This window comes from Phyllopteryx taeniolatus, chromosome 7 (genome assembly GCF_024500385.1).
Source record: "Phyllopteryx taeniolatus isolate TA_2022b chromosome 7, UOR_Ptae_1.2, whole genome shotgun sequence".
Taxonomy (NCBI): domain Eukaryota; kingdom Metazoa; phylum Chordata; class Actinopteri; order Syngnathiformes; family Syngnathidae; genus Phyllopteryx; species Phyllopteryx taeniolatus.
Genome location: NC_084508.1, coordinates 25,050,105 through 25,075,154, shown reverse-complemented (window position 1 = coordinate 25,075,154; position 25,050 = coordinate 25,050,105). Strand labels below are relative to the sequence as shown.

The 25,050-nt window shown below is 40.6% G+C and overlaps 1 protein-coding gene across 3 annotated transcripts in view; it reads left to right on the top strand.

Moving 5' to 3' along the window:
- ror1 (receptor tyrosine kinase-like orphan receptor 1) overlaps nt 1–8,576 on the top strand; it is a 131,307-nt gene extending 122,731 nt beyond the window's left edge. For all 3 annotated transcript variants that reach the window (XM_061778736.1, XM_061778735.1, XM_061778737.1), the window contains 4 exons: nt 1,276–1,455; nt 2,885–3,112; nt 3,553–3,917; nt 6,353–8,576. In XM_061778736.1, the coding sequence (XP_061634720.1) occupies nt 1,276–1,455; nt 2,885–3,112; nt 3,553–3,917; nt 6,353–7,046 (1,467 nt within the window). In that variant the 3' untranslated portion in view covers nt 7,047–8,576. The remainder of the gene's footprint in view (nt 1–1,275; nt 1,456–2,884; nt 3,113–3,552; nt 3,918–6,352) is intronic.
- Nucleotides 8,577–25,050: the final 16,474 nt, after the last annotated feature.

The following is a 25,050-nucleotide window of genomic DNA, read 5'->3' as shown; positions in this document are numbered from 1 at the left end:
ACTCCGTGACAAGGTCTGTCCGGTGTAGTTGGAAGCCCGGAAGCATTCCGGCGCCATCAGGGATGCGTTCACAAAGCCATGTCTTCGTGAAGCACAGTGCGGCGGAAAGTCCGAAGTCTTTACTGGTCTTTGTGACAAGATGAAGCTTGTCCATTTTGTTGGGTAGGGAGCGTAGATTTGTGAATGGACGGGAATCCTACTGTATTTCTTGTATTGCTGAAATCAGCCTGCATTTAGGATCCAGCCCTATCTCATGTAAGTGAGCCAGCCCTCATCACGCCCCATTTACGGCATTTGTTACCATGGTGACCGGAGCAGACCCTGCACTTATTGACTACAGAGGCTTTGCACCCGGCTGCCTGTCGTCATCTCGCCGGAAAGTGTATGCAAACAACGGGCAGCATTTCGCCTGCAAGTCTTGTGTAGTACCTCTGGATCTTTGCCCAGCCTAGCTCATCATGTCATGGGCAGAGAGAGGTCAAGTGGAGGGGTGGTTCTGTAAATTAGTCACACTGTTACGCAACAGTGAGGCGAAAGTGCGGAACAGCTCCCTCACAGACACATTTTCAGAAATACAGATGGCAGATAAAAACAGTTACACTTAATGGGTGGGCAGGCACTCCAGAGACCCAACGCTTGGTCCACAAGCAATTAAAAAGATTACAAATATTTTAAAAATTGTAAAAATTCCATAAGGAAATTGGAATTGATTTGAATTGGAGGAAATGATTTTCTCTTTTTGCCAGTGTAGTCCATGGGAAATCACCACATATTTGTGGTTTGTTTTGTAGAGTGAGGCTTGTTGGTTATATTCACGTATTGTTAAATTACAATATTTTATGTCGTACCCGTAGTTCTCTAAATGTTGGCGGGACATATATCTCTGTCTTTTATTATTGTGTGTAGTTTCACAATAAAGCATTGCCATCTGGTTCTTTGATCTTGTCAGAGTGCACACAGGCGATTCCTCAAACTGCTGCACACTACAATACTGTTGCACAACCATACAATACGGTGAACCCCTTTTCCCCCCCCGCTTTCAATCTTGGAAGAAGTCTGTGTGTGTAGTTCTTTCATGTATTGTGACATTTTTGGGAATTGTACATGCCAGGCAGTTTCCCAGCATGGGATAAGAAGCAACAGTGTCACCAGAATTGTCACATACGGGACAATTATGAGTGCACACGCCTGGCAGGAGAATCAGAATCTCATTGCTTTTCTTCCTTGGTCTGTCTCGTCCTCACTCTTTTCCCTTAACACCTTCTCCCTCTGCAGAGTAAGGCCAAAGAGCTTCCCCTGTCGGCGGTGCGTTTCATGGAAGAGCTTGGAGAGTGCTCACTGGGGAAAATATACAAGGGGCACCTGTACCTGCCGGGCATGGACCAAGCACAGCTGGTTGCCATCAAGACCTTGAAGGATGTCTCGAGTGTCCAACAGTGGAGTGACTTTCAGCAGGTAGACTGTCTAATCAAGTACTGTCGGAGTCCATTCTTTTGGTCAAAGTTTAGAACAGGGTCCAAATCCCAGTTAGAAAGTATTTGAACCCTTTGGAATTTCTTAAATTTCCCCATAAATTGGTCATCAAATGTAGTCTGATCTTCATATAAATCACAAGAATAAACAGTCTGCTTAATCTAATACCACACAAGTATATGTTTCCATATTTTCTATTGAAAATAACATCTACTGTAAACATTCACAGGCCGGCGAGACAAAAGTAAGCGAACCCTTGGATTTAATAACTGGTTGTCTGTCACGAGTGGAGAGGAGCTGGACCCAAGAGCAGGCGGAGGCAGATAGGTTATGATGAACAGTTTTTTAGAGAAGGTAATGGAAGTGGTCCTTGAGGTGCGTTGGCGGGCAGTGGAGTAAGGGACGTGCGGCCGGCAGTGGCGAGGACAGGCGCCGGGATGGCAGGAATTACGTAGACCGGGAGCACAGGGGAAACACTGAGGATGAGGAGAGACGCAGTGGTCATAAAAGGAGACGAGGAATCGAGTGTCTAACGTGTAAGGCAGGTGGGTCGTGGTAGCGCTTGGAAAAGCTGCAATACTTTGGCGAGGATTTCCGGCATCAGGCAGGCTTATATGCAGGTGGTGACGAGGGCTGATTGGTGAAAGGTGCGCGACTTGAGGAAGGTGCTGGAAAGAGAGAGGGGAGGGGAGAGATGGAGAGAGGGCGAGAGGGCGCAACGCGCCACCCAGGCTCCAACAATAATACTGCAGGGCAGTCGATGACAGTTGACGCTCCTTTGGCAGCAATAACCTCAACCAAACTTTTCCTGTAGTTGCAGATCAAACTTGGACATTGGTGAGGATGAATTTGTGGAAATTGTGTGGAATGATTTTCCTTTATTCCAGGAAGCGCCTTAATTAACTTTTAATATCTTTACTCAATCAACTAGCTGAGATATATGGTCAGTTTATGTTGCAGTCGCAGTTTGCTTTCTTTGCTTCCTGAGAGCCACACACTGTGACAGTCTTCACTTCTAAAAAGAAATGTAGCATTAACATGCAGTCATGCTTTTCTACTAGCTGCTGCTTTGCCAGTGGAAAGCTCCGTCTTCCCACAAGCTCTGAAGCATGTCCTGTTTTATTTCCACACAATGTGCAATAAATGTGGTAGTCATCGGACTGTATATATTGGAAAAAGGGTTCGTCAGCAGTTATGTTTAAGGACCGTCGCTGAAAATACTTTAACCCATAAACAACAATTCACTATTATCAGGCTGTCTACAGAAACGTCAAGCTGTAAAGTGAGAATTAAACATTCCCATCTGGTCTGCCTCAATCTCAAAATGATTCTATCAAGAAGGAACACTATTATGTGCTATTATGTTTCGCCCACATTAATTTCACTGCCATAATTTTGGTTGCTGATACAGGAGGCTGGCGTGCTGACAGAGCTGCAGCACCCAAACGTGGTGTGCCTGCTGGGTGTGGTGACCCAGGAGCAGCCTGTCTGTTTGCTGTTTGAGTTTCTCCCTCAAGGCGACCTTCACGAGTTCCTCATCATGCGTTCGCCGCATTCTGATGTGGGCTGCAGCAGTGACGAGGATGGAACCGTTAAATCCAGCCTGGATCACGGCGACTTCCTGCATATGGCCATCCAGGCAAGAAGGGAGCTTGAATCCTCCGCATTTCCTTTGCAGTATTTTTATCACGACTGGAGAGTTGCACTTCCTTAAGCGTGTGCACAAATTACAACACATTTCCAATTACTGTAACTTCCATTAAGTTTCTATTTTTTTTGTGTTCAATTCATATTGTATATGGTGTGTTGTATACCCCAAATGTATTCCATATTGTTTCCAAAAATGTAGAGAAAAATGACCAGGAATGTTCTGCTTCTTTGCAACCTTGGTTATGAAACATAAACTGTTTCATTGTTCTGAAGGCTGCTATGTGTTTTACTTTTATATTATATATATATATATATAAATGGACCTCTGGATGCTGCATGTTACTGTTTTATTTGAAGATTGTGCTGAAGTCCAAGAAGAAACACATTCTGAAATGATTTTTTTTTTTTTTTCTAAACTAATAAACCCAGGTTGTTGCTGGAATGGAGTACTTGGCCAGTCACTTCTACATTCATAAGGACCTTGCAGCGCGGAACATTCTAGTTGGCGAGCAGCTCCATGTGAAGATATCTGATCTGGGCCTGTCCCGAGAGATCTACTCTTCAGACTACTACTGCATCCAACCGAAAACTCTTTTTCCTATCCGCTGGATGCCTCCTGAGGCCATTACCTACGGAAAGTTCACCACAGACTCGGACATCTGGTCGTTTGGAGTGGTGCTGTGGGAGGTCTTCAGCTACGGTCTGCAGCCTTATTATGGCTTCTCCAACCAGGAAGTGATGGAGATGGTTAGAAAAAGGCAGCTGCTGCCCTGTCCTGAAGACTGTCCGCCAAGGTTTGTTCGCGTCTACACACATTCATGAAACACTTCAGTAGGTACAAACTTAAGTACAAGCCAATTCAAGACCTTTAGCTTTACAAAGATATTAATACTCAGTGATTGTAAGAGGTGTATCATGTATTACCTATTTAGTCATTTAACAAAAAAATTGATGCCACCTTTCGGCTCATGATAAAGTAATAGAACCACAACAGTCAATCGCCAACTGTTGAAAGTCAAATTTAATGATAATGATGAAAATTATGTAATTAGATATAAAAACGTGTGTTATACGAGTATAGCCTTTGTATTATAACTGTAATTCAAACTACAACAATTTTGAAAAATTAGAAAATGTATTTCATAATAAAAAAAAATCATCTGCAAGTACTTCAGAGCCTTACAAAGAGTTCATGCTTATTAATATGATTTACATAGTCTGATTAAATAACACAGGGTGAATACTTAATTGATTGTCAGGTATCAAGTCGCGATAATGAAAAATATAATAACAGCTTTTTTTACATGGTCACAAGACCCTTGATAATAAAAATTGAAGTCATTTTGATATTAAGAAAATCAAGCATCTCTCAGTATGATGAAAGCCGCATTGCAAATTCAAACATACAGCGGCTGAAATAAGTATTTAACACATCACCATTTTTCTCATTGAATATATTTCCAAAGGTGCTATTGACCTGAAGATTTCACCAGATGTTGGGAACAACCATAGTAATCCATACATACAAAGAAAGTAGAACAAATAAGATTAAAAATTAAGTTGTGTAGAAAAATGTGAAATGACACGGAAAAAGTATTGAACACATGAAGAAAAGGAGGTGCAAAAATGCATAGAAAGCCAAGACAACACCTAAAATCTATCAATTATCAAACAGCAATCCAGCCCCTTGTCAGTGCAAATGAATATCAGCTGGCTCAGTCCTAATTGATGGCCTACAAAAAGGTCTCATTGCCAAGGTGTGAGTCAAGATATATCTCATGATGGGTAAGAGCAGAGAGCTGTCTCAAGACCATCGCAAACTAATTGTTGCGAAACATAACGAGGGGATTAGTTATAGGCGCATATCTAAGCTTCTGAATGTTCCCGTGAGCACAGTTGGGGCCATAATACGTAAGTGGAAAGCCAATCATGCCACCACAAATTTGCCTCGATCAGGTCCTCCGAGCAAGATTTCAAGATTTCAAGACCGGGAATTAGCAGGTTCTGTTAAAAACAGTGAGAAATGCACTCCGTATGCATGGCCTGTATGCATACTCACCATGCAAGACCCCATTGATGGAAAAAAAAGCACTTCAAACATTGTTTAAGGTTTGCTGAACAACATTTGGACAAGCCAGTTAAATACTGGGAGAATATAGTCTGGTCGGATGAGAGCAACATTGAACTGTTTGGATGCCGTAATGCACACCACGTTTGGAGCAGAAATGGCACTGCACATCACCCTAAAAACACCATACCAACAGTGAAGTTCGGAGGTGGGATCATGATGGTGTGGGGCTGCTTTACACCAAATGGTACTGGTAAACTTCACATTATTGAAGGAAGGATGAATGGCCAAATGTACCGAGACGTTCTTGACAAAAATGTGTCATTTCACATTATTACACACAACTATTTTTTTTAGCTTATTTGTTCCATTATTATTATTTTTTTTGTATGTATGGATTACTTGGGTTATTCCCAACATCCATCCATCCATTTTCCGTACCCCAACATCTGGTGAAATTCTCATGTCAATAGCACCTTTGGAAATATATTGAGTGAGAAAAATGGTGACGTGTTAAATACTTATTTCAGCCGCTGTAATATTCATCTCTGACGATGACAAAGAAAGACGGATAATATTCGGAATAAGAATTTTCATGCAGCTCTTGTATTGGATCTCTTTAAATTGTTCAGGTGTACAGGGAACTCCGCTATTTACAAGGGAAAGAGACCAAGCCCTGCCACAACTAGCTCAAAATCTGCGAGTCATTGACACACACGCACGTGCACAGACACACACACTGTAGAAAGGTTTATAATTATACTGTATATCAATGCTAGAAGAAAGGGGCAAAGCACTGTTTTTGTCCAAATGAAACTCCTCAACTCACTTCAACATAGTTCCTTGTCACCAAGATGCCACAAAATGGTGCCAAAGTAATTCTTGTATTGTTTTGGGCTGAGCACAAAAAAACAGCGAATGGCCGGGTATTTCTAACAATAACAGAGCATAAGTAGCAAAATCAAATCTGCCAAAAGGTGAATTTGCAAAAGCCAAACCGCAAATATGCTGGGGTTCACTATATCTATTACGATGTCTGAGGATTGTAATTTGTAATGTATGTTCATTTCGTTGTAACTGTTACCTATGAAAACTGAATCAAGTCAATGAGCAGTCTGTGATAATAAAGCGCTAAAATAAATAATATGTGACGTCACTCAGGTTCTACGGTTTGATGACCGAGTGCTGGCAGGAGGGACCAGCACGTAGACCTCGCTTCAAGGACATCCACAGCCGCCTGCGAGCCTGGGAGGGGCCGTCATCTCACGCCAGCTCCAGCACGCCCTCCGGCGGGGGAGGCAATGCCACCACCCAGACCACCTCGTTGAGCGCAAGCCCCGTCAGCAACCTGAGCAACCCTCGCTACGCCACCGCTGCAGGATATCTCTACCCGGCCCAGGCTATAGCCTCACCGGGACAGATGGCTCCCATTCCAGCATGGGCACCCATGGCGGTGCCCCAAACACACCCGCGCTTTATTCCCGTCAATGGCTACCCCATTCCACCAGGATATGCGGCTTTTCCTGCTCATTTCCCTCCCCCGGCGCCACCCACTCGGGTAATCCAGCATCACCTGCCGCCCCCTAAAAGCCGTTCGCCCAGCAGCGCCAGCGGCTCCACCAGCACAGGTCACGTCAGCGGCGTTCCCTCCACCACGGGCTCCAACCACGACGCCAACACGCCGCTGCTGTCGCACTGCATCATGCCAGGGAACGGCGGAGGCCCTTTACAAGTGTACGGGCAGCTATCTCAGAAGACGGTGGGACAACTGGACCACACGCAAACATCGGTGCTGCTCGCGCCGGACTCTAACGTGCTGATCTATAATGACGCTGTCATCACTGCAGACCTGTAGATGAAAATAGGGATATTGACTGTGTCCCATGTGGGACCAGTTTCAGAAATATTGCCTCTCATCCAGGCACCCGGGCAAAGAATTCAACAGAGGCCGTGCAAAGCCTGGCCTGTGACAACATTTGGATCTACGGTGTGAGAAACACTGCAACAGCTAGACGAGTAAACATCCGTCCATCCATTTTCTATACCGCTTGTCCTCCTTAGGGTCATAGGGCAGCTGGAGCCTATCCCAGCTGACTTTGAGTGAGACGCGGGGTACACCCTGGACTGATCGCCAGCCAATCGCAAAACAAGTAAACAAATATACTTAATATCATGTTGTTTCCAATATTGCGTTATTTTAGTCTGCATGTAAATACAGTACGTAAGTCCTGACTGAATGAGTGAATGAAATGAAAGTTAGATTTTTAAGAGAACTTTTAATTGTGGTGTAATAGAAGAAGGTCCATCCAAGTGGTTGCTATTGCAGTCTAAAATAGCGCCAGTGTCAGTTGAAGGTCTTTATCATTTTCAGGAGACTTTTTCGCATCAGTGTGACTTCCTTGCAGTTGTATGGTTGAAAATACAAATTCAGTGTTCCCAAGCCTTCTCCTAGGAAGCAATAACTGGAAGTGTGCACTGACACCTGCATGCTCAAACTTGCTGCAGGTGCAATTCAAGGTTTTCAAAGATTACCTTTAATTCAACATTTGGTTGTATGCTTTTGCTTTATGGTTTTTATTGACCAGGCAGCTAAGAGCATATTTATTAGCTCCATTATATAAAATCCCTTCAGCATGACATCTGAATGTTTCCACAATGACAAGTCAACAGTAGGTACAGTAGACATTTGCCTCTGATATTTTGTCACTTTGTGCCTTAGTCCCCACAACTATGGAATGAAGTCATCTGCGAAGGAAGCTCCCAAACGGATATGCAAATGACATCATACATGCAAGCAGACTGGTCTGAGTTTGCATTATTTGTCCTACATAGCCTTTATTATTATTTTCCCATCAGTAGTCTCTCAATCTTACAGAGAAACATTGCATTTTAATATAGATTGAATATTATTTTTATTACTGTTTTTTTATATAAATATATGTATATTTGAATTTTGAAGGAAAGTTTCCTTGTTTTTTTTTTTTTTTTTTACTGCCACATTAAAGACGTGGGGAGTTGTGCTACCTTTTTATTATGGCATGTTTGTTTGGTTATATGCACGGATTATCACGGCCTCAAGCGGAATAATGTTTTTATATTAATTAGATTGCAGAAGACAACAATGTTTGACCTTCCAAAGGATTCATGTTTGTGCTGAGACCCAAATACAGAAAGACAGCACAAGTGTACTTCCCAATATTCGATGATGGTCAGTTAGAAGCACATCTAATTAAGAAGAGGAAATAAATTCCAGAAGCAGATGCAGCTTTATTCGAAACTATTACTGAGCTTGTGTTGTCGAAAGTGACTACCTGTGAAGCAGACAATCATTGCCTTGTGTTGTCATTGTTTGACTCACCGCACACATTGAAACCAATTGAAATCACTCAAGTCGTTTGTTTGTTTGTTTGTTTGGTAATGGAACAATCCAATATAGAAAGTCTGACAAAATAATGTATACGTTCAACTATTTTACGGTCCTCATATCCAGTCCAAAATCATTTGACCGTTTTATAGGCTATGTTTGGCTCGGTTGTATGTAAAGGATTAAGCCTATTTCTAATGTAGCAATGCAAATACCACTTGTACGGAAGACTGTGAATTTTAATCAAATCAGTCCTTTTTATCTGATGAAATTCTTGTTTTGTTCCTTTGTCTTTATTTTTTTTTTAAAGAACAAACCATAAAAGTCAGTTTTAATTAATCATTGGGTGCCAGTTTGAGGAAGTTTACATTGTTTTTGTTTGTACAATTAGACCAAGAGGCCTCTTGTTTGTATGAATGTTTTTGCACAGGTGTGTGTTTTTTTTGGGTTTTTTTTTTTTTTGTATTGCAGTCATTTATTAAATGATGCTTTGTGTAAGCAGTAGTTAAATGTGATTAATCATTTTTAGGGATATTTCGTGTGCAGTTTATCGATGTGCAACATTTTGGTCACTAGACGACAGCAAAGGTCGTTAATTATTTTTTGTTTTTTTTCTTTCGCTTTTTTTAAAACTGGCGTATTAACAGTCCCAATTTTAGGCTGCAGGTGGTGCCCTTGAGCTATATGGGAGTCGTGAGGATCAGCTGGTAATAACATTACTGCATGACGACGTCTGTTTGGCCTGTGAAGGAAACATGATTCTGGGATAGTTTTTATTTGCGTGCGTAGTCTTGTGTGCACTTTAGATGAACTTCATGTCAATGACCTTTCCGCATATTTGAAGTGCTCTTAAAGCAATATTTTTAGATTTCTTAGCCGAGTGGTTCTCAAACCTTTTACACCAACTATCACCTCAAAAAATATTTGGCTCTCCAAGTTCCACTATAATGACCAACATTAAAATGCAGTAGCTTATTAGGCCCAATTGGTAATCAAAAATTAGGTTTAAACGTATATTTAATTGTATTAGAAGCCACTGTAACATGCAGTTTAAATATTAACACTGCTCTTAAATGTTGGAAAATAATAGTTTAAAAAAAACTGCACTTAATCGGTGATTCAATTGAAATGTATTGCAAATAAGTGTAAAATTGTAGCTAAATAACGGTGTGAAAATAAACCAGTCTAAAAAAAAATGTATGCAAATATGTTGAACTTAAGTCAAATACAACTGAAGTGTACTTTAACAAATGTACTGTACTGGATTTAAAAACTGTAACATTGTGCACAGTTTAAACATCAACATTGTGCTTGAATATAGGAAAAAGCTGTACTTTACCGTAATGTTTGAAAACCAACAAAAGTAAAAAATTACATTCAAAAGTATTGTATTTAAAAGTCAAATACAACCGAACTGTACAAGAACAAATTTACTGTACTGCAATTAAAAAAATAATAACGTTTAAGACACTGTTTGAACATTTCATTCAGTGATTTTTTGTTTGTTTGTTTTTGGGGTTTTTTTGCATACCACTAAAGGGAGCCTGCTTACCACTAGTGGGACTCATACCACACTTTGAGAACAACCGTCTTCGCACACATTGCCTCTTCTGGCCATGAAAAGTTTTGAAGGAATCCAGTATACAGGGGGTCCTCGATGTACAATGTACGACCGACATACGTCATTTAAAGATTATGAACGGTGTGCAATAGGCATAAGAATATATAGTCATGAAGGCATGCTTAGTTACCACTTTACTTACTGTTTTTCATTTGATTATTTTATACAGGATATATTGTCTGGCCTGACAATTCACAATGATGTCACACAGGGCAAAAGATGGAGGGGTGAAACACTACAAACTTCTGTGTAATTTGACCAAGGCAGAGCAATTGAGAAAACAGGGTCAATGGTTTGAATGAGGATTTTAGACTTCATCTCGACTGCTGTAGTATGAGTGTGTTTTGCGTCAGTCGAAAAAAAAAGATGTCATGCAAGCTAAATTACTTCAAAGGGAGAAGGAAACAATGGTCGTAAATTACATGTCAACATGTAAGTTGATTCAAAAAGAGACGTGGTGGAAATTCAGAAATTGTTAACATGATCATAGAGCGACTGATTTTGTTGACTTTTCTGTTTCTTGGATTAATGGCACAGTCACATTTTTTCTTTTCTTTTTTTTACAGTAAAATAGATGGATCACGTAGAGCTGACATGATATAGCGAGTAGGATAGCAATTAGGTTTTGCTGAATTACTCTCAACCAAGCCTGTGACAAAATGGCTTCCACAAACCCAGTGATGGAGATTCATTTGCCGTCTCGCGATTTTCTCTGTGGAACTACTTACGGCATCTACTCAATTCATTCTCCTCATCCACAGGTTCAGATGGATTCATTTATAAAAAGGAAATCAAGAAAAAAAAATCGTTTGACTAATATCTGGCAGTGCAAACTCAAACAAAAGTTTTTCTTATCATTTTCAGTTCAGGTCAACGGTCGTCACTCGTGTTCTGCCACCCAGATGTACCCTGGTGCCTGTTACTTACAAACATTAAGAAAATGTCTGGATTTTGTCAAATTCCAGCTTAGACTGAGGACCTCCTGAGGGATAGATGTCCCCATGCCCCCAACCTCTTGTTTTAAGCAAAGGGAGCAACTTCCTGCACCATGAGTATGTAACTGAAGACAACCACTCCTTGTTCCACCAATGACAGTCAAGCCGACAGTGCAACGTTCTGCCGCAGGAGCTCCCTTTAGCTTCTTGATTGTGTGGCTGGAATGTTTTTTTGCTGTTGTTGTTGTTGTTTTTTTATTAAAGTAAAGAAGAAGACATAAGAAGATAGTTGCTGGCTGAATAATGGCAGGGAGTGGAGAGTCAGAGGTAAAGTGCAGTAAATGGCCAAGAGCTATTATTGTGACTTCAAAGCACGATGCTCTAAAGTGGGAGGAATCAATGGCGGCTAATGCTTTGGTATCAAATCTTGAAGCGGAAAACAAGAGCAGTGCAGATGGTGCAATGCAGAGACGAAGAAGTGTTCATTTTGGAATCAGGCCGCGTCCTCACCCACTGGGATGATCAGAATGAGAGTTGAGGGAATTCTCTGGAACTGTTCAGAGGTTTGATGTGATTATTGAAGCCATTGTTAACTAGAACGTGGAATGAATGTTTATCTCGTGAATTCATGCAACATTGATGAAGATAATGCAGTTGATTGCTTTGGAAAGAAGAGAAGCCTCAACACATGTTTATTCTCTTTCATTTCACAAAACAATTTGAGGGAATGTTTGTAAAATGAAAACATTTATTTTACAATTCACTGCCTACATCAAATTTATGTCTGTAATTATATTTTGCCGTTTATCAAAAACATTTTTATTATTCCTTCATTTTTTTAACTTGATTATTTGTAATGAGAATGCACGCACCAACCTCAACATGAGACTTGCTAAATTGAATGCGATCGACTGCAAGCTTTGTCTTCAGAGTGATAATGCGTCGTGTTATACTGTAAGACATGTACAATATATACAACCTGTGGTTGTAGTTTGCACAGGTCTACAACTATCAGGTGTCATAAAGATAGAAGCTTGCAATGTATTTATTCTATCAATCATGTAGCTAATTAAAGTAGGCAAAATATCAAAGGGGGCATGTACTGGAAAAGTTTTTTTTTTTTTTAATTTTCCCCCCCACACAACCTTTATCTGTCTGTTTCTGAAAATATGTCTGCGAGTGAGTCGTTCTGCATTTCAGCTGCACTGTTACACGACAGTGAGGCTCATTTTGATGATTGTGCAGAGGAGTGATGCACTACAGCAAAGCCAAAAAGTAAGCAGAGCTGCACTGGGTTTCACTGGATGGGCAGATTAGCTTTTGCTAAGAGCATGAGTGTTTGATTCGCAGCCCTTACCTTTATTGTTTGGTAAACGCCCTAGGTGTGGGCGCATATTCGGTTAATATTTTCCCTGCCGCATACACTTGTCCTCACGGTAAATGAAAAGTGTAATTTGGCAGCTTCGTGTTGCCTCTACGAAGGAAAATAGAATCCATGCGGTTTTGCAGAGGCTAACAGTGTGCTTCCTAATTGGTTGTCGCTCGTTTAGGCTAACAGTCCAAGCGCCGAATTACTGCCACCGTTAGCTCCGTTCTAGTCATCATGGTAATAAAATCCATACTTGCCATTGGCCCAGCAGTATGTGGGAAGGGATGAGGGCTGGCTCATTCTGGAACTAACAGACTTTTTATGGTGGAGAAGGACATGTGGAAGATCTTGTTTCAGCATCGCTCCCTCTGTGTTGGCAGTGATGGAATCCTCCAACAAATCCCCGATTGTTGTTGGGGAACTTGAGAGGTGTTTTGTTGAGGGGCTGACAGGTGCTTGACCTCTGCTGCTCCTGACCTTGGAGACAGGAAGCGAAATGAATGCTGTCAAGTGATCTGTCACTGCCTACTCTCTTTTGCTCTGAAGCAATGTGCATGGCCATGCTGACTATTATCCTCCTGTTTTCATAGCTTTAAATTGTTAACTGATCAGTACCTGATTTGTGGATGTTTGTCTTTCGATAATCATTCCTGCATTTTCATTTGGTTGCCCTCATTTTCTCGTGCGTAGCTGGAGTTAGAGTCTTCAATAGAACTTAACATACAAGGGGGCAGTCAAAACTTAATTAGTGGAACCACCAATAAACATTTTCAAAAGGTTGCAAAATGTGTATGGGAAGCTGCAATAGGCCACAGCGCAGTCAAAAGGCGAAGAACAAGAGCCTGCTTTGAGTGAACTCCACGACAATGACGGAGCACTTTGGCTGGAAAACCTTAACCCAGCCGCCATACTCACCCGATCCGGGACCATCAGATTATCACCTTTTTGGACCTTTAAAGAAAAAGAGTTAGGGGTCAGCACTTCTCGGATGATGAACAAGTTAAGCAAGCTGTTTAAAAAAAAATATATATATATATTTTTTTTTTAATAAACTGGTTAGAAGTGCAGCCTACCGAATTTTACGAGGCTGGCATACATGCCCTTGATCATCGATGGACAGTCGCTGTTGAGAAAAAGGTAGATTGTATTGAAAAGTACAGACGGAATCTCCACTTTTGGGGATTTATTTCTATGCGTATATTGCCTTTCTATTGCAGTAAGTAAAACGAGAGGAAACCTCGTACATAGTTTTGGAATGTTGAATGGAGAAAACCCACGCATGCATGGAGAGAACATGCAACCTCCATGAGAACCCAGGAGCTCAAGATTGCGAGGCAGGTGTGCCAACCACTAATCCAATGTGCTTTTTTTAAACTCAATCTCAACAACATTAAGATTACATTTGAAATGCAGCACAACTAATTCTGGCAACCATAATTGTCAACCAATTGTGGGCAATCCAACAAAACAAGTAACTAACAATTCCATAACTGCCATATTTTCCTCCACAATTGAATCAAATTATTGTTATTAAAGTAGATGTTTAAAACCTGTCCTCACCATTGTTGACAGATCCCACTGTAGTAAAGATGGCAGTGGAAGATGAATGCGCATTCCTCCTCTCTATTCATGCTTCACAGGTTTGAAATCACATGATCCCTCCCGGTCAACTGGGAAAATCACAGCTTGACTTGAAGAAATGGAAAAACTACTAATCTGTCATCTGCAAGACTCATGAACCTCTGCAATCATGTTGAACAAAATAGTGGGGGGGCAGGGGGGGTTGTAGATGACTACAATGTATGGCCACAAAAAATTTCAACTGATCCAAATGCCATTTTGAACTTGGTTCTGTACACAAATAATCTGTGCGGTGACAGACGTGGATGAAGGGATAACTAGGAATCCAATGCATCTACCAGGTTTCTTGGATCACGGTTATGGTTCAAAAGTAAATGGCAACTAGCTGTTGGAGAGATGCTAGTATGCTTTCTGACTACTACTGTCGAAGTGCCTTTCAGCACCCCACCCACTAGCCCCCTCCAGCTCTAAAGTAAGTTTAGCACCGTTTAATTTTTTTTTAAAGAACACATAACGGACTTTCAATGTCAGTAATCCCATACTCATTTTAATATTCAAATGAGGATGTATTAATTGATTACACTTACATTGTAGACACCTGCAACACAAGAGCTGTATCAAAAATAGCTGAATTATTGTGGCTGTACTTTGCAGCGATGTAATTGTATTTTGCCTTGGTTTGATACATGGCAAGTATCACTCTCAGTATGATGCAGTACATTTCTACGCCACTGCACAACCACAACCACAATCATAAAGTTTGTTAAATGCACGCCTCTCTGACAATGTCAGTCAAAACTGAGGTGGGATTTTGGCCAAGTCTGGAACAGTTCGAATGACCTGGTTTGAGTATGCCCTAAAACATGGAACCCCCACCCCCTACCACTCCCCGCCTTGCCCCTCTCCTTTTCTCTCTCCCCATCTCCCCTTTTCTTCCCTTTCTTTCTTTCTTTCTTTCTTTCCCTGCCCTCACTCCACACAGCATCAGCCTCTCCATCTAATAATCCATCCATCTTTGCAGTGGAATGGAGGTCTAATGCTTTCCATCTGTGTGAATCAGTTGCGGTGCTTCAAGTGTAAGGCTTGCCATTCTTTATTCACGCCCCCTCTCCACTTCAACTTCTTCCCAAAAAGACCAGAATCTGGTTCCACTCAGCCCTTGAAGAGCTCTCCCTGTGCTGGGGCCCCTTGTGGCCCGAGGCTGTCTGAGGAGGGTGGTTCTGGCCCCTGGATGTGAGCACTCTCTACATTCTGGCCGGTCACTATGTGATGGGGAGAGGCTAATTAATCACATACATGGAGGATCCACACATAAACCTGCGCAACATGGCACATCTCTCATTACAAAAGCAGGTAAGGAATGATGCATTTTACACTTACTATTTGTAGAAGGTAACTGAAGATCTCGGTTCTCTATTAGATTCAATGCATTACTATTCCTATCAAATTCTTGCAAGAACAGGCTCCGTGACAATTCAGTTCATCCAAACTCCTTATCAATGAATGCTAAAAGGGAAGTGTAGAGGATATCAATTTGATCCGTGTAATCGCCAGCTTACCTTTATCACAAAGAAGGGTTATTTCACACTCATTTAACCAGTTCAAGGTCTCAGTTCAAGGTCAAATTATTGCCCTTTATAATAAAGATAAACAAAACAAAACAAATGTCATGAAAACAATGACCAAAGTAAACCACTACATCAGTTAAAATAGAAGGGCTGGTACCCATTTGCAAAATATTTGCAGCGCGCAACATTTAACATCATTTCTCTGTTGTTACTTATGTAGCTAATCACACAAAACAATTTGTGTGCGTACCCCTCCTTATTGTGTTTTTAACTTTGTAGAGTGAAACCATAGCGCAACTGGATATTTTACAGTATTATTGTGGTGGGGTCTTACAAAAAAAAGAGAGAGTCCACTGAAACCCAGAAAATCTAGCTGATTGGATGCACATGATGAGAACAGTGTGAAACACTGACAAATGTAGCGGGGAAGAGCCAAGTACTGGGTTTCTGCTTTTGAATTTATTTGATTGAATTATGGGCAAAATAGTTCTAGGGAGATTATTTGTTTGCTGAAATGCTTATGTTACATCTTACACCACAGCCACTGTAATTCTGCAGTGTCAACACAACCAATATACACTACACTACAAAGACAAGATATTTAATGTTCAAACTGATAAACTTTATTGTTTTTAGCAAATAATCATTAACTTAGAATTTTATGGCTGCACCACATTCCCAAAAAGCTTGGAGAGGGTCATGTTTACCACTGTGCTACATCACCTTTTCTTTTAACAACATTCAATAAACGTTTGGGAACTGAGGACACCAATTGTTGAAACTTTGTCAGTGGAATTCTTTCCCATTCTTGCTTGATGTACAGCTTCTGCTGTTCAACAGTCCGAGGTCTCCGTTGTCGCATTTTACGCTGCATAATGCGCCACACATTTTCAATGGGAGACAGGTCTGGACTGCAGGCAGGCCAGTCTAGTACCCGCACTCTTTTACTACGAAGCCACGCTGTTGTAACACCTGCAGAATGTGGTTTGGCATTGTCTTGCTGAAATAAGCAGGGGCGTCCATGAAAAAGACGTTGCTTGGATGGCAGCATATGTTTCTCCAAAACCTGTATGTACCTTTCAGCAATAATGGTGCCTTCACAGATGTGTAAGTTACCCATGCCATTGGCACTAACACAGCCCCATACCATCACAGATGCTGTTTTTTTAACTTTGCGTACATAACAGTCCGGATGGTTCTTTTCCTCTTTGGCCCCAAAACAATTTGAATTGTGGACTCGTCGGACCACAGAACACTTTTCCACTTTGCATCAGTCCATCTTAGATGAGCTCGGGCCCAGAGAAGCCGGCGGCGTTTCAGGGTGTTGTTGAGAAATGGCTTTTGCTTTGCATAGTAGAGTTTTAAGTTGCACTTACGGATGTAGCGCCAAACCTTATTTACTGACATTGGTTTTCTGAAGTGTTCCTGAGCCCATGTGGTGATATCCTTTACACATTGATGTCGTTTTTTGATGCAGTGTCGCCTGAGGGATCGAAGGTCATTCAATGTTGGTTTTCGGCCTTGCCGCTTACATGCAGTTATTTCTCCAGATTCTCTGAACCTTTTGATGATATTGTGGACCATAGATGATGAAATCCCTAAATTCGTTGAAATTGTAAGTTGAGGAACATTGTCCTTAAACTGTTTGACTATTTTCTCACGCACTTGTTCACAAAGAGGTGAACCTCGCCCCATGTTTGCTTGCGAATGACTGAGCAATTCAGGGAAGCTCCTTTTATACCCAATCATGGCACCCACCTGTTCCCAATTAGCCTGTTCAGCTGTGGGATGTTCCAAACAGGTGTTTGCTGACCATTCTTCAACTTTCTCAGTCTTTTTTGCCACGTGTCCCAGCTTTTTTGGAATGTGTTGCAGTCATAAAATTCTAAGTGAATGATTATTTGCTAAAAACAATCAAGTTTATCAGTTTGAACATTAAATAACTTGTCTTTGTAGTGGATTCAATTAAATGTAGGTTGAACATGATTTGCAAATCATTGTATTCTGTTTTTATTTATGTTTAACACAACATCCCAACTTCATTGGAATTGGGGTTGTATAACACATTTTGATTTACGTAGCGCTTACTGCGGTGCATATAGCTCATTAATCCTTTCAAGTGCGCTGTGAGATCAGATGGTTGATAATCAGCATGTGCCCTTTTCCCGGTGATAAAGACATGAATGGATTAAACCTTTAGAGATATTGCAGCCATACTCCTGTGCATTATTAAATCATCATTTTCTCTGCCTCTCAAGTGAGCTCCACTTCCACCTTTGTATTCTCACCTCCAAATTTGAATGCCCCTAAAGTTGTAAAAGTCAACCCTAAAATGAAGATTACAGTTCAAAGTTAGAACTGTAATCATGCGTAACGTCAAGCAAACCTTGTGGTATTGTTTTGCTTTTTCTTTGGCTTTTTTGCAACACAGCTTTAGAATCACAATCAATTTTATTCTCCTTAATATGCCCCTGTTTATCCTGTTCAGGGTTACAGACAAGATGAAGCCCATTCATGCAAATAGGATCTCCAACCTCTCCCATCAATTGGTAATCATCCCTTTAACTCTTTATCGGTTTGAACCGAGAAATTGTAGGAGAACAACATATTTTATAGAAGCTGTAGCAAAGGTAAATCATAATTTAGCAGAAACATTTGTATATTCCCACATTTTATACTTCTGTGCAATAAATGTGCCAAACCGATACCCAATAAAAGTGTGTGCTTTTGGAAGCCTAGAACCTTCTGGAGGCTTTTAAAAAATTTACTATTTCTGGATCTTCTATTTAATATTTCATGCTCGTGATACATGGTATTGATACTGTGCTACATGACAGAACATAACATGAAACGTTTCTTTTCCTCTGCTCCTTTTTTCCTTCCTCCCCGCTGGTCCTTTCATCTTCTGCAATCTACCTCTGCTCTTCTCCCACTTTGCTTTTGAGGATTTTTGTTTAAAGGTCTGTGTCTATGCTGGTTCACAGCACATTCTCATACTCACACTCACTTATACTTGGATGCAAACACATAAAGCAATACTTGTCAACCGGCGGGCAGCATTTCAGTCACATAGCTTCTTGTACGTCTGACGTGTGTGTGTGTGTGTGTGTGTGTGTGTGTGTGTGTGTGTGTGTGTGTGTGTGTGTATGCTGCAAATGCAGTTTCTCCACCGCATCTCCCCAACAAAGTCCAGTGACTCGTTTATTTCACTTTTGTCTTTTTTATACATGCACACAGACGACTAAATGCAGCACTGCACACAACCTCAGTCCTGAATAGAGCCAGAAATAACTTTGGGTCTGCTTTGGAATCAGCTTAAGTCTTCAAAGAGCACATTTTGATGTTGCAAAGGGAGCGAGAGAGGCAGAAGGATGTGGGGGAGAACAGCGCAGATCTGGTTGTTATATCCAGCTGTAAAAAAAGGGGAAAAACTTGAAAGAACCCAGTTGCCATAGAAACAGTATGGTGCCTACTTTATCACCCCACCCCACTCACACACAGACATCCATCCATCCATCCATTTTCTGAGCCGCTTCTCCTCACTGGGGTCGCGGGCTGCTGGAGCCTATCCCAGCTATCTTCGGGCGGTAGGTGGGGTACACCCTGAACCGGTCGCCAGCCAATCGCAGGGCACACAGACATCCATAAAAATTAAAGGCAACAGAAGAGTAGAATTTGTGGTAGTATAGACTACTATATACTGTTATAGAGTCCCTATTGATTTGTTGTGATGAGTATACGTGCAGGTAATTAAACCCCATTAGGTTTGTTTCAGATTGCCAGCATCAAGTGAACAGTTAGTCAACTTTGGCAGTAAAGCGGATACCTGTTTTTTTTAGTATCACTGGTTGTATGGTATTCCACTAAACTGTGATATGTCCCTCCATTTTCCATGTTGATTTAATGCCATCTGTAATCATTTTCTATCCATCCCTTCCTTTTTGAATTGTGCACTATGTTTTATTAGCCTTTAGATAAAGCAAAGCAAAGCAAAAACATACTTTTTTCTCATGGTTTTTGGAGCATTTACACTTTTAAATTATATTTCTTGCACTGTATGCTGTTTTAATTGTACTTTCATTGTGTTTTCCCCCCTTTGTTTTAAATGTTTATAAGCTGTTTTTTTCTCTTTTTTTAATGCTTTTAATCATCTAATGCACATTGAGTTACCTTGTGTATGAAACGCGCTATATAAATAAATTTATATAATGTGCATTAGATGATTAAAAGCATTAAAAAAAAAGAAAAAAAACAGCTTATAAACATTTAAAACAAAGGGGGGAAAACACAATAAAAGCACAATTAAAACAGCATACAGTGCAAGAAATATAATTTAAAAGTGTAAATGCTCCAAAAACCATGAGAAAAAAGTATGTTTTTAACCTGGACTTAAAAACATGTACACTTCGGGCTGACGTCACTTCTGTTGGCAACTGATTCCATTTGTGTGCAGCATAATAGCTAATTGCTGCTTCACCATGTTTGCTTTGGACTGGATTCCGTTAGCAGTTCTTTCATGTATTCAGGACCTAAACCATTTAGTGATTTATAGAACAGTAGCAGAACTATGAAATCTATTCTAAAGCTGACTGGGAGCCAGTGTAAAGACTTTAGAATTGGAGGAATATGCTCTGACCTCTTTGTTCTGGTCAGAACCCAAGCTACAGCATTCTGAATGAGCTGCAGCTTTTTAATGCTCTTTTTGGGGACTCCCGTCAGAAAACAATTACAATAGTCAAGTCTACTTGAGATGAAAGCATGGATGAGCTTCTCCTGGTCTGCTTTGTAAATGCAAGCCTTCACTCTGGATATGTTCTGCAGATGGTAGAAGGCAGTTTTAGTCATTGATTTGATATGACTGTTGAAAGTCAGGTCGGAATCTATTAGAACACCAAGGTTTTGGACTTGGTCATTGGTTTTTAAAGAAAGTGACTCTGGGCATTTACTAACAGCAATCCTCTTTTCTTTAGTGCCAAAAACAATTATCTCAGTTTTGTTGTGGTTTATTCCTTCATTTATGTTCCGTACCGCTTATCCTCACTCGGGTCACGGGCGTGCTGGAGCCTATCCCAGCTATCTTCGGGCGAGAGGTGGGGTACACCCTGAACTGGTTGCCAACCAATCGCGGGGTACATTCAGACAAACGACCATTCGCATTCACATTCACACCTACGGGCAATTTAGACTCTTCAATCAACCTACCATGCATGTTTTTGGGATGTGGGAGGAAACCGGAGTACCCGGAGAAAACCCACGAAGGCACGGAGAGAACATGAAAACTCCGAGGTCCTGTGAGACAGATGTGCTAACCCGTCGGCCACCGTGCTGGTGTTGTGGTTTAATTGAAGAAAATTTTGGCTCATCCAGTTATTTATCAGTTTTAGACAGTGACACAACACCTCAATTGAACTGTAGTCATCTGGAGACACTGCTAGATACAACTGTGTGTCATCTGCATAGCTATGATAGTCAAATTAAAGTTCTGAAGAATTTGACCCAAGGGTAGCATATACAGGCTGAACAGGAGGGGTCCAAGAACTGACCCTTGAGGGACCCCATAGGTCATTACCATTCGATGAGATTGAACACTTCCAATGGTTACAAAATAACTCGTTTTATTCAGGTAGGACCTGAACAAGGACAGTTTCATTTAGTCCTACCCATGTTTCCAACCTGTCCAGCAATATATTATGATCTAACGTATCAAAAACCGCACTGAGGTCCAACAAGACCAGAATTGACACCTTTCCCGAGTTAGTATTCAACCTTTTATCATTTAGCACATTTATGTCAAACTCAGGACCGGGGGCAAAATTTGGCCCACAATGTAATTATATTTGGCCCGCAAAACCTTATCAAATGTGTATTAGAGCTGGCCCGCCAATACATGCACATGCGCCACTAATATTACAAATCCCAGAATGCTTTGCTAGTGTGTTGGCCCATCAGTCTAGACCGGCGAATGCCCCTTCCCTTTCTGTTGTAGTCGTTACCAACTATGCTACCAGTCTCCTCGAGCAAATTTACACTTCCCCTTCCCAAAAATGGCCAAACGAAAGATGGAAAACGTTTAACTTCCAAGATAGGTGGGAGGAAGATTGTCTGTTCACTAAAGTAAAAGGCAAACCTGTTTGTCGTGTGCGCAGCAACGTGGCTGTAACAAAGAATATAACATTAATGGAATTCATGTTTTTATTAATGCCCTTTATCAACTCCTAGGCAGGGACTGTTCATAGTTTGAAGTTTGGATTTTTATTGAAGGACATTCTTATTTTTTGCCGTTGTTTTGTTGTTGCCCTTTGAAGGATTTACATAAAAAAGAAAGGTTGTTGCAGATAAATAAATAGAAGATTGAGAGACAAAAGAATTCATGTTATCTATTTAAATACAAAACAACAAACAAATACCACTGATGTCCTTTATTGTAAATTAGATTTCTCGTGTTTATAATATTAATGTTTGTTTATTCCAGATTCCTGCTATTGGCTGGCGACCAGCTCAGGGTGTACCCCGCCTCTTGCCCGAAGATAGCTGGGATAGGCTCCAGCACGCCCCCGACCCTAGTGAGGATAAGCGAAACGGAAGATGAATGAATCAACGAATGAATATTCCAGATACAGTGTTTAAGCAAAATTTAAGTTTGTTGTCATATGATAAACTTTAACGCTACATTTCTGCAAAGAAGGGAAACATGCACATCGCAGTGATTTTTCATTGAATATTGAGTTTGGCCCGCGACATTGTCCCACTTTTTAATTATGGCCCACTGTGAATTTGAGTTTGACACCCCTGTCATAGGTCATTGCCATTCGATGAGATTGAACACTTCCAATGATTACAAAATAACTCCTTTCCTCTCGGTAGGACCTGAACCATTTAAGGACTGTTTCATTTAGTCCTACCCACATTTCCAACCTGTTCAGCAGTATATTATGATCTTCCATATCAAAAGCTGCACTGAGATCCGACAAGACCAGTATTGACACCTTTCCCGAGTTAGTATTCCACCTTATATCACTTAGCACTTTGGTAAGAGCAGATTCTGTACTGTGATGAGTTCAAAAACCTGATTGAAATTTGTCAAAAAGTCCATTTACATTCAAGAAATTGCTGAGTTGATTAAAAATAACTTTCTCAACAATCTTGGCTGTGAAAGGGAGATTTGAGATGGGTCTATAGCTTGCTAACATGGAAGCGTCCAGCGTTCTATTTTTTAGAAGAGGCTTAACGCCAGCTACTTTAAGAGCTTTAGGAAACTCGCCTGACTGAAGTGAGCAATTGAGTATTTGCTGCAAATCAGCTAACTCAGATTTCACAATATCTTTGAAAAAGTCAGATGGTATTGAATCAAGACAGCTCGTTGATGGTTTCAGCTGCTGAACCGTTTTCTCTACAGTTTTTTGGTAAACTATCAAATTCTGACATGGTAACAGAGTTTTTCCTGGGTGGCTTCAGATGTAGTATCATTTTATCATCAGACAGCATAGTCTTCACCCTTCAATGGTAAATGGCCAATAGAGCTTCTCTAGCGTACTAACCGTCAGACAATCACACAAATCAAACATTCTTGAAAAAAAGACTTTGTTTGAATCTGGTTCTTCATCTTCTTGGCCAGCCATGGCCTGCTTTCTGTCTTATTTTCAGTTTTAATAAAGGTTGTCCTTAGAAATGTGCTTTGTTTTTCTTCTGGTCAGAAACTATACAGTATATGAATAATTCCATGTTGACGGCCTTGTGACAAAGAGCTTTTATGGTTGAACCTTTCTCGGATATCTGACATATTTTCACGTTAGGTACACTTGCACAGTCTAATGCAATCAAGTACAAGAGCTGCATAAAAAAATTCTGCCTTTACAAAGATAATAATGCTCAAGTTTCATTGATGCTGTCATGGATTTTAATTTAACAATGTTTTGTGTTATGCGCAATATGAAGTGGTGTAGAACTGCACTGAATCAAACTGAGATTTTAATTATTTAGACAATGTGTATGAGTGGGGTATGGTTTGTTTCAGTATGATACATTATATAAATACGTTACAGTGGTTCGAAACCTGCAAACTACAAATACAAATTAATACTTGGATCACACTAAATTTATTGAACAGATGTACCCTAGTGTTAATGTACAGTACAATCTAAATATTACAAAATATTGATTATACAACGTGATTGAAAAAATAACTCCCTATTTTTAAGTACTTGTAATTTATTTCTGAACTATAATTCTTATAAGAAATGAACATGAGAAGAAAGTGTATTGCATGGAGTTTTATTTAAAATTCGATATGGGTGCCAGCATTAGCCACCAGTTTCTCAAGCCGCCTGGGAACCGCCTTAACTGATTTCACAAGGAACTCTTGTGGGATGGAAGACATCATTTCTCGTATTCGCCCTTGAAGTTCTTCCAAAGTTGTTGGTTTGGTAGAATAGACCTGCTCCTTTAATCATGGAACTTACACACACAAAAATAGAAAAATATTACAACATATGAATAAATTATAAGTATTTTAAAATAGGGAGTTACTTTTCAATCACCCTGTATATCCACACACTGCCATGCAGGCAAAGCCACACTTGTAATTGGAGCACGATAAAGCCATTGATAAAAACGAGTAAAGATTGTAAGGACCAATGAATCCGTATACAACATGTGCAGCTGTTTCTCCACTGCTGCCTGACCCTGCGCAATGCGAGGCTCTCTGTGGTTTAGATCTGTTTCTTGTGAAGCCTTGTGACGCAGGGGTCTGTGATACATTATAAGTGGGTCCAGCTAGTTTGTCTCAGGAGCTTTCGATGCCAGCAGATGGATGGCTGCCCAGAGAATCTAAAGCTCTAAAGTTCTGAAGTTGCCAGCAATGAAGTCAATTGGGAGCAGGGTCTACGTTTACGTCTTACCCTAACATAGACTGATCACCAAGGCACTGGAGTCATTAAGAGGGATGATTCAGTTACTCAATCGAGACCTGTCTTTGGTGTCATACGTCAAGCGTAGTTTGTTGAGAGATGATTCATTTTTTTAAAAAAAAATGTAATGTAATGATTTTAAATGGCCCTATTGTGCTGATGAACAGCAGGGCATTATGACCGAGGCATTTCCACAAGTTGACATTACTGAGCCACAAAGGGTCCTAGGAGAACAAGTTGAGAAGAAAGGAAAAAAAGTTTTCTGGTATCAAACTTTAATCTGCTATTTCTACCCTATTTCCTCATGGTGAACCTTGACATACAGAGGACAGATATCTTGGCTTGCACAACTTCTAAATCAAAGAGGAGTAGGAGAAGTGGCTTTGCCCGGAACATTCCACCTCAAGAGATTTGAGGCTGATCCAAGACCAGCCTGTAAAAAAGTGGAGAGTTGCAAAAGAAATGTATCATGAAACCAATGTGAAGCAGCATTGTGCCACCTTGCTGTCAAATGA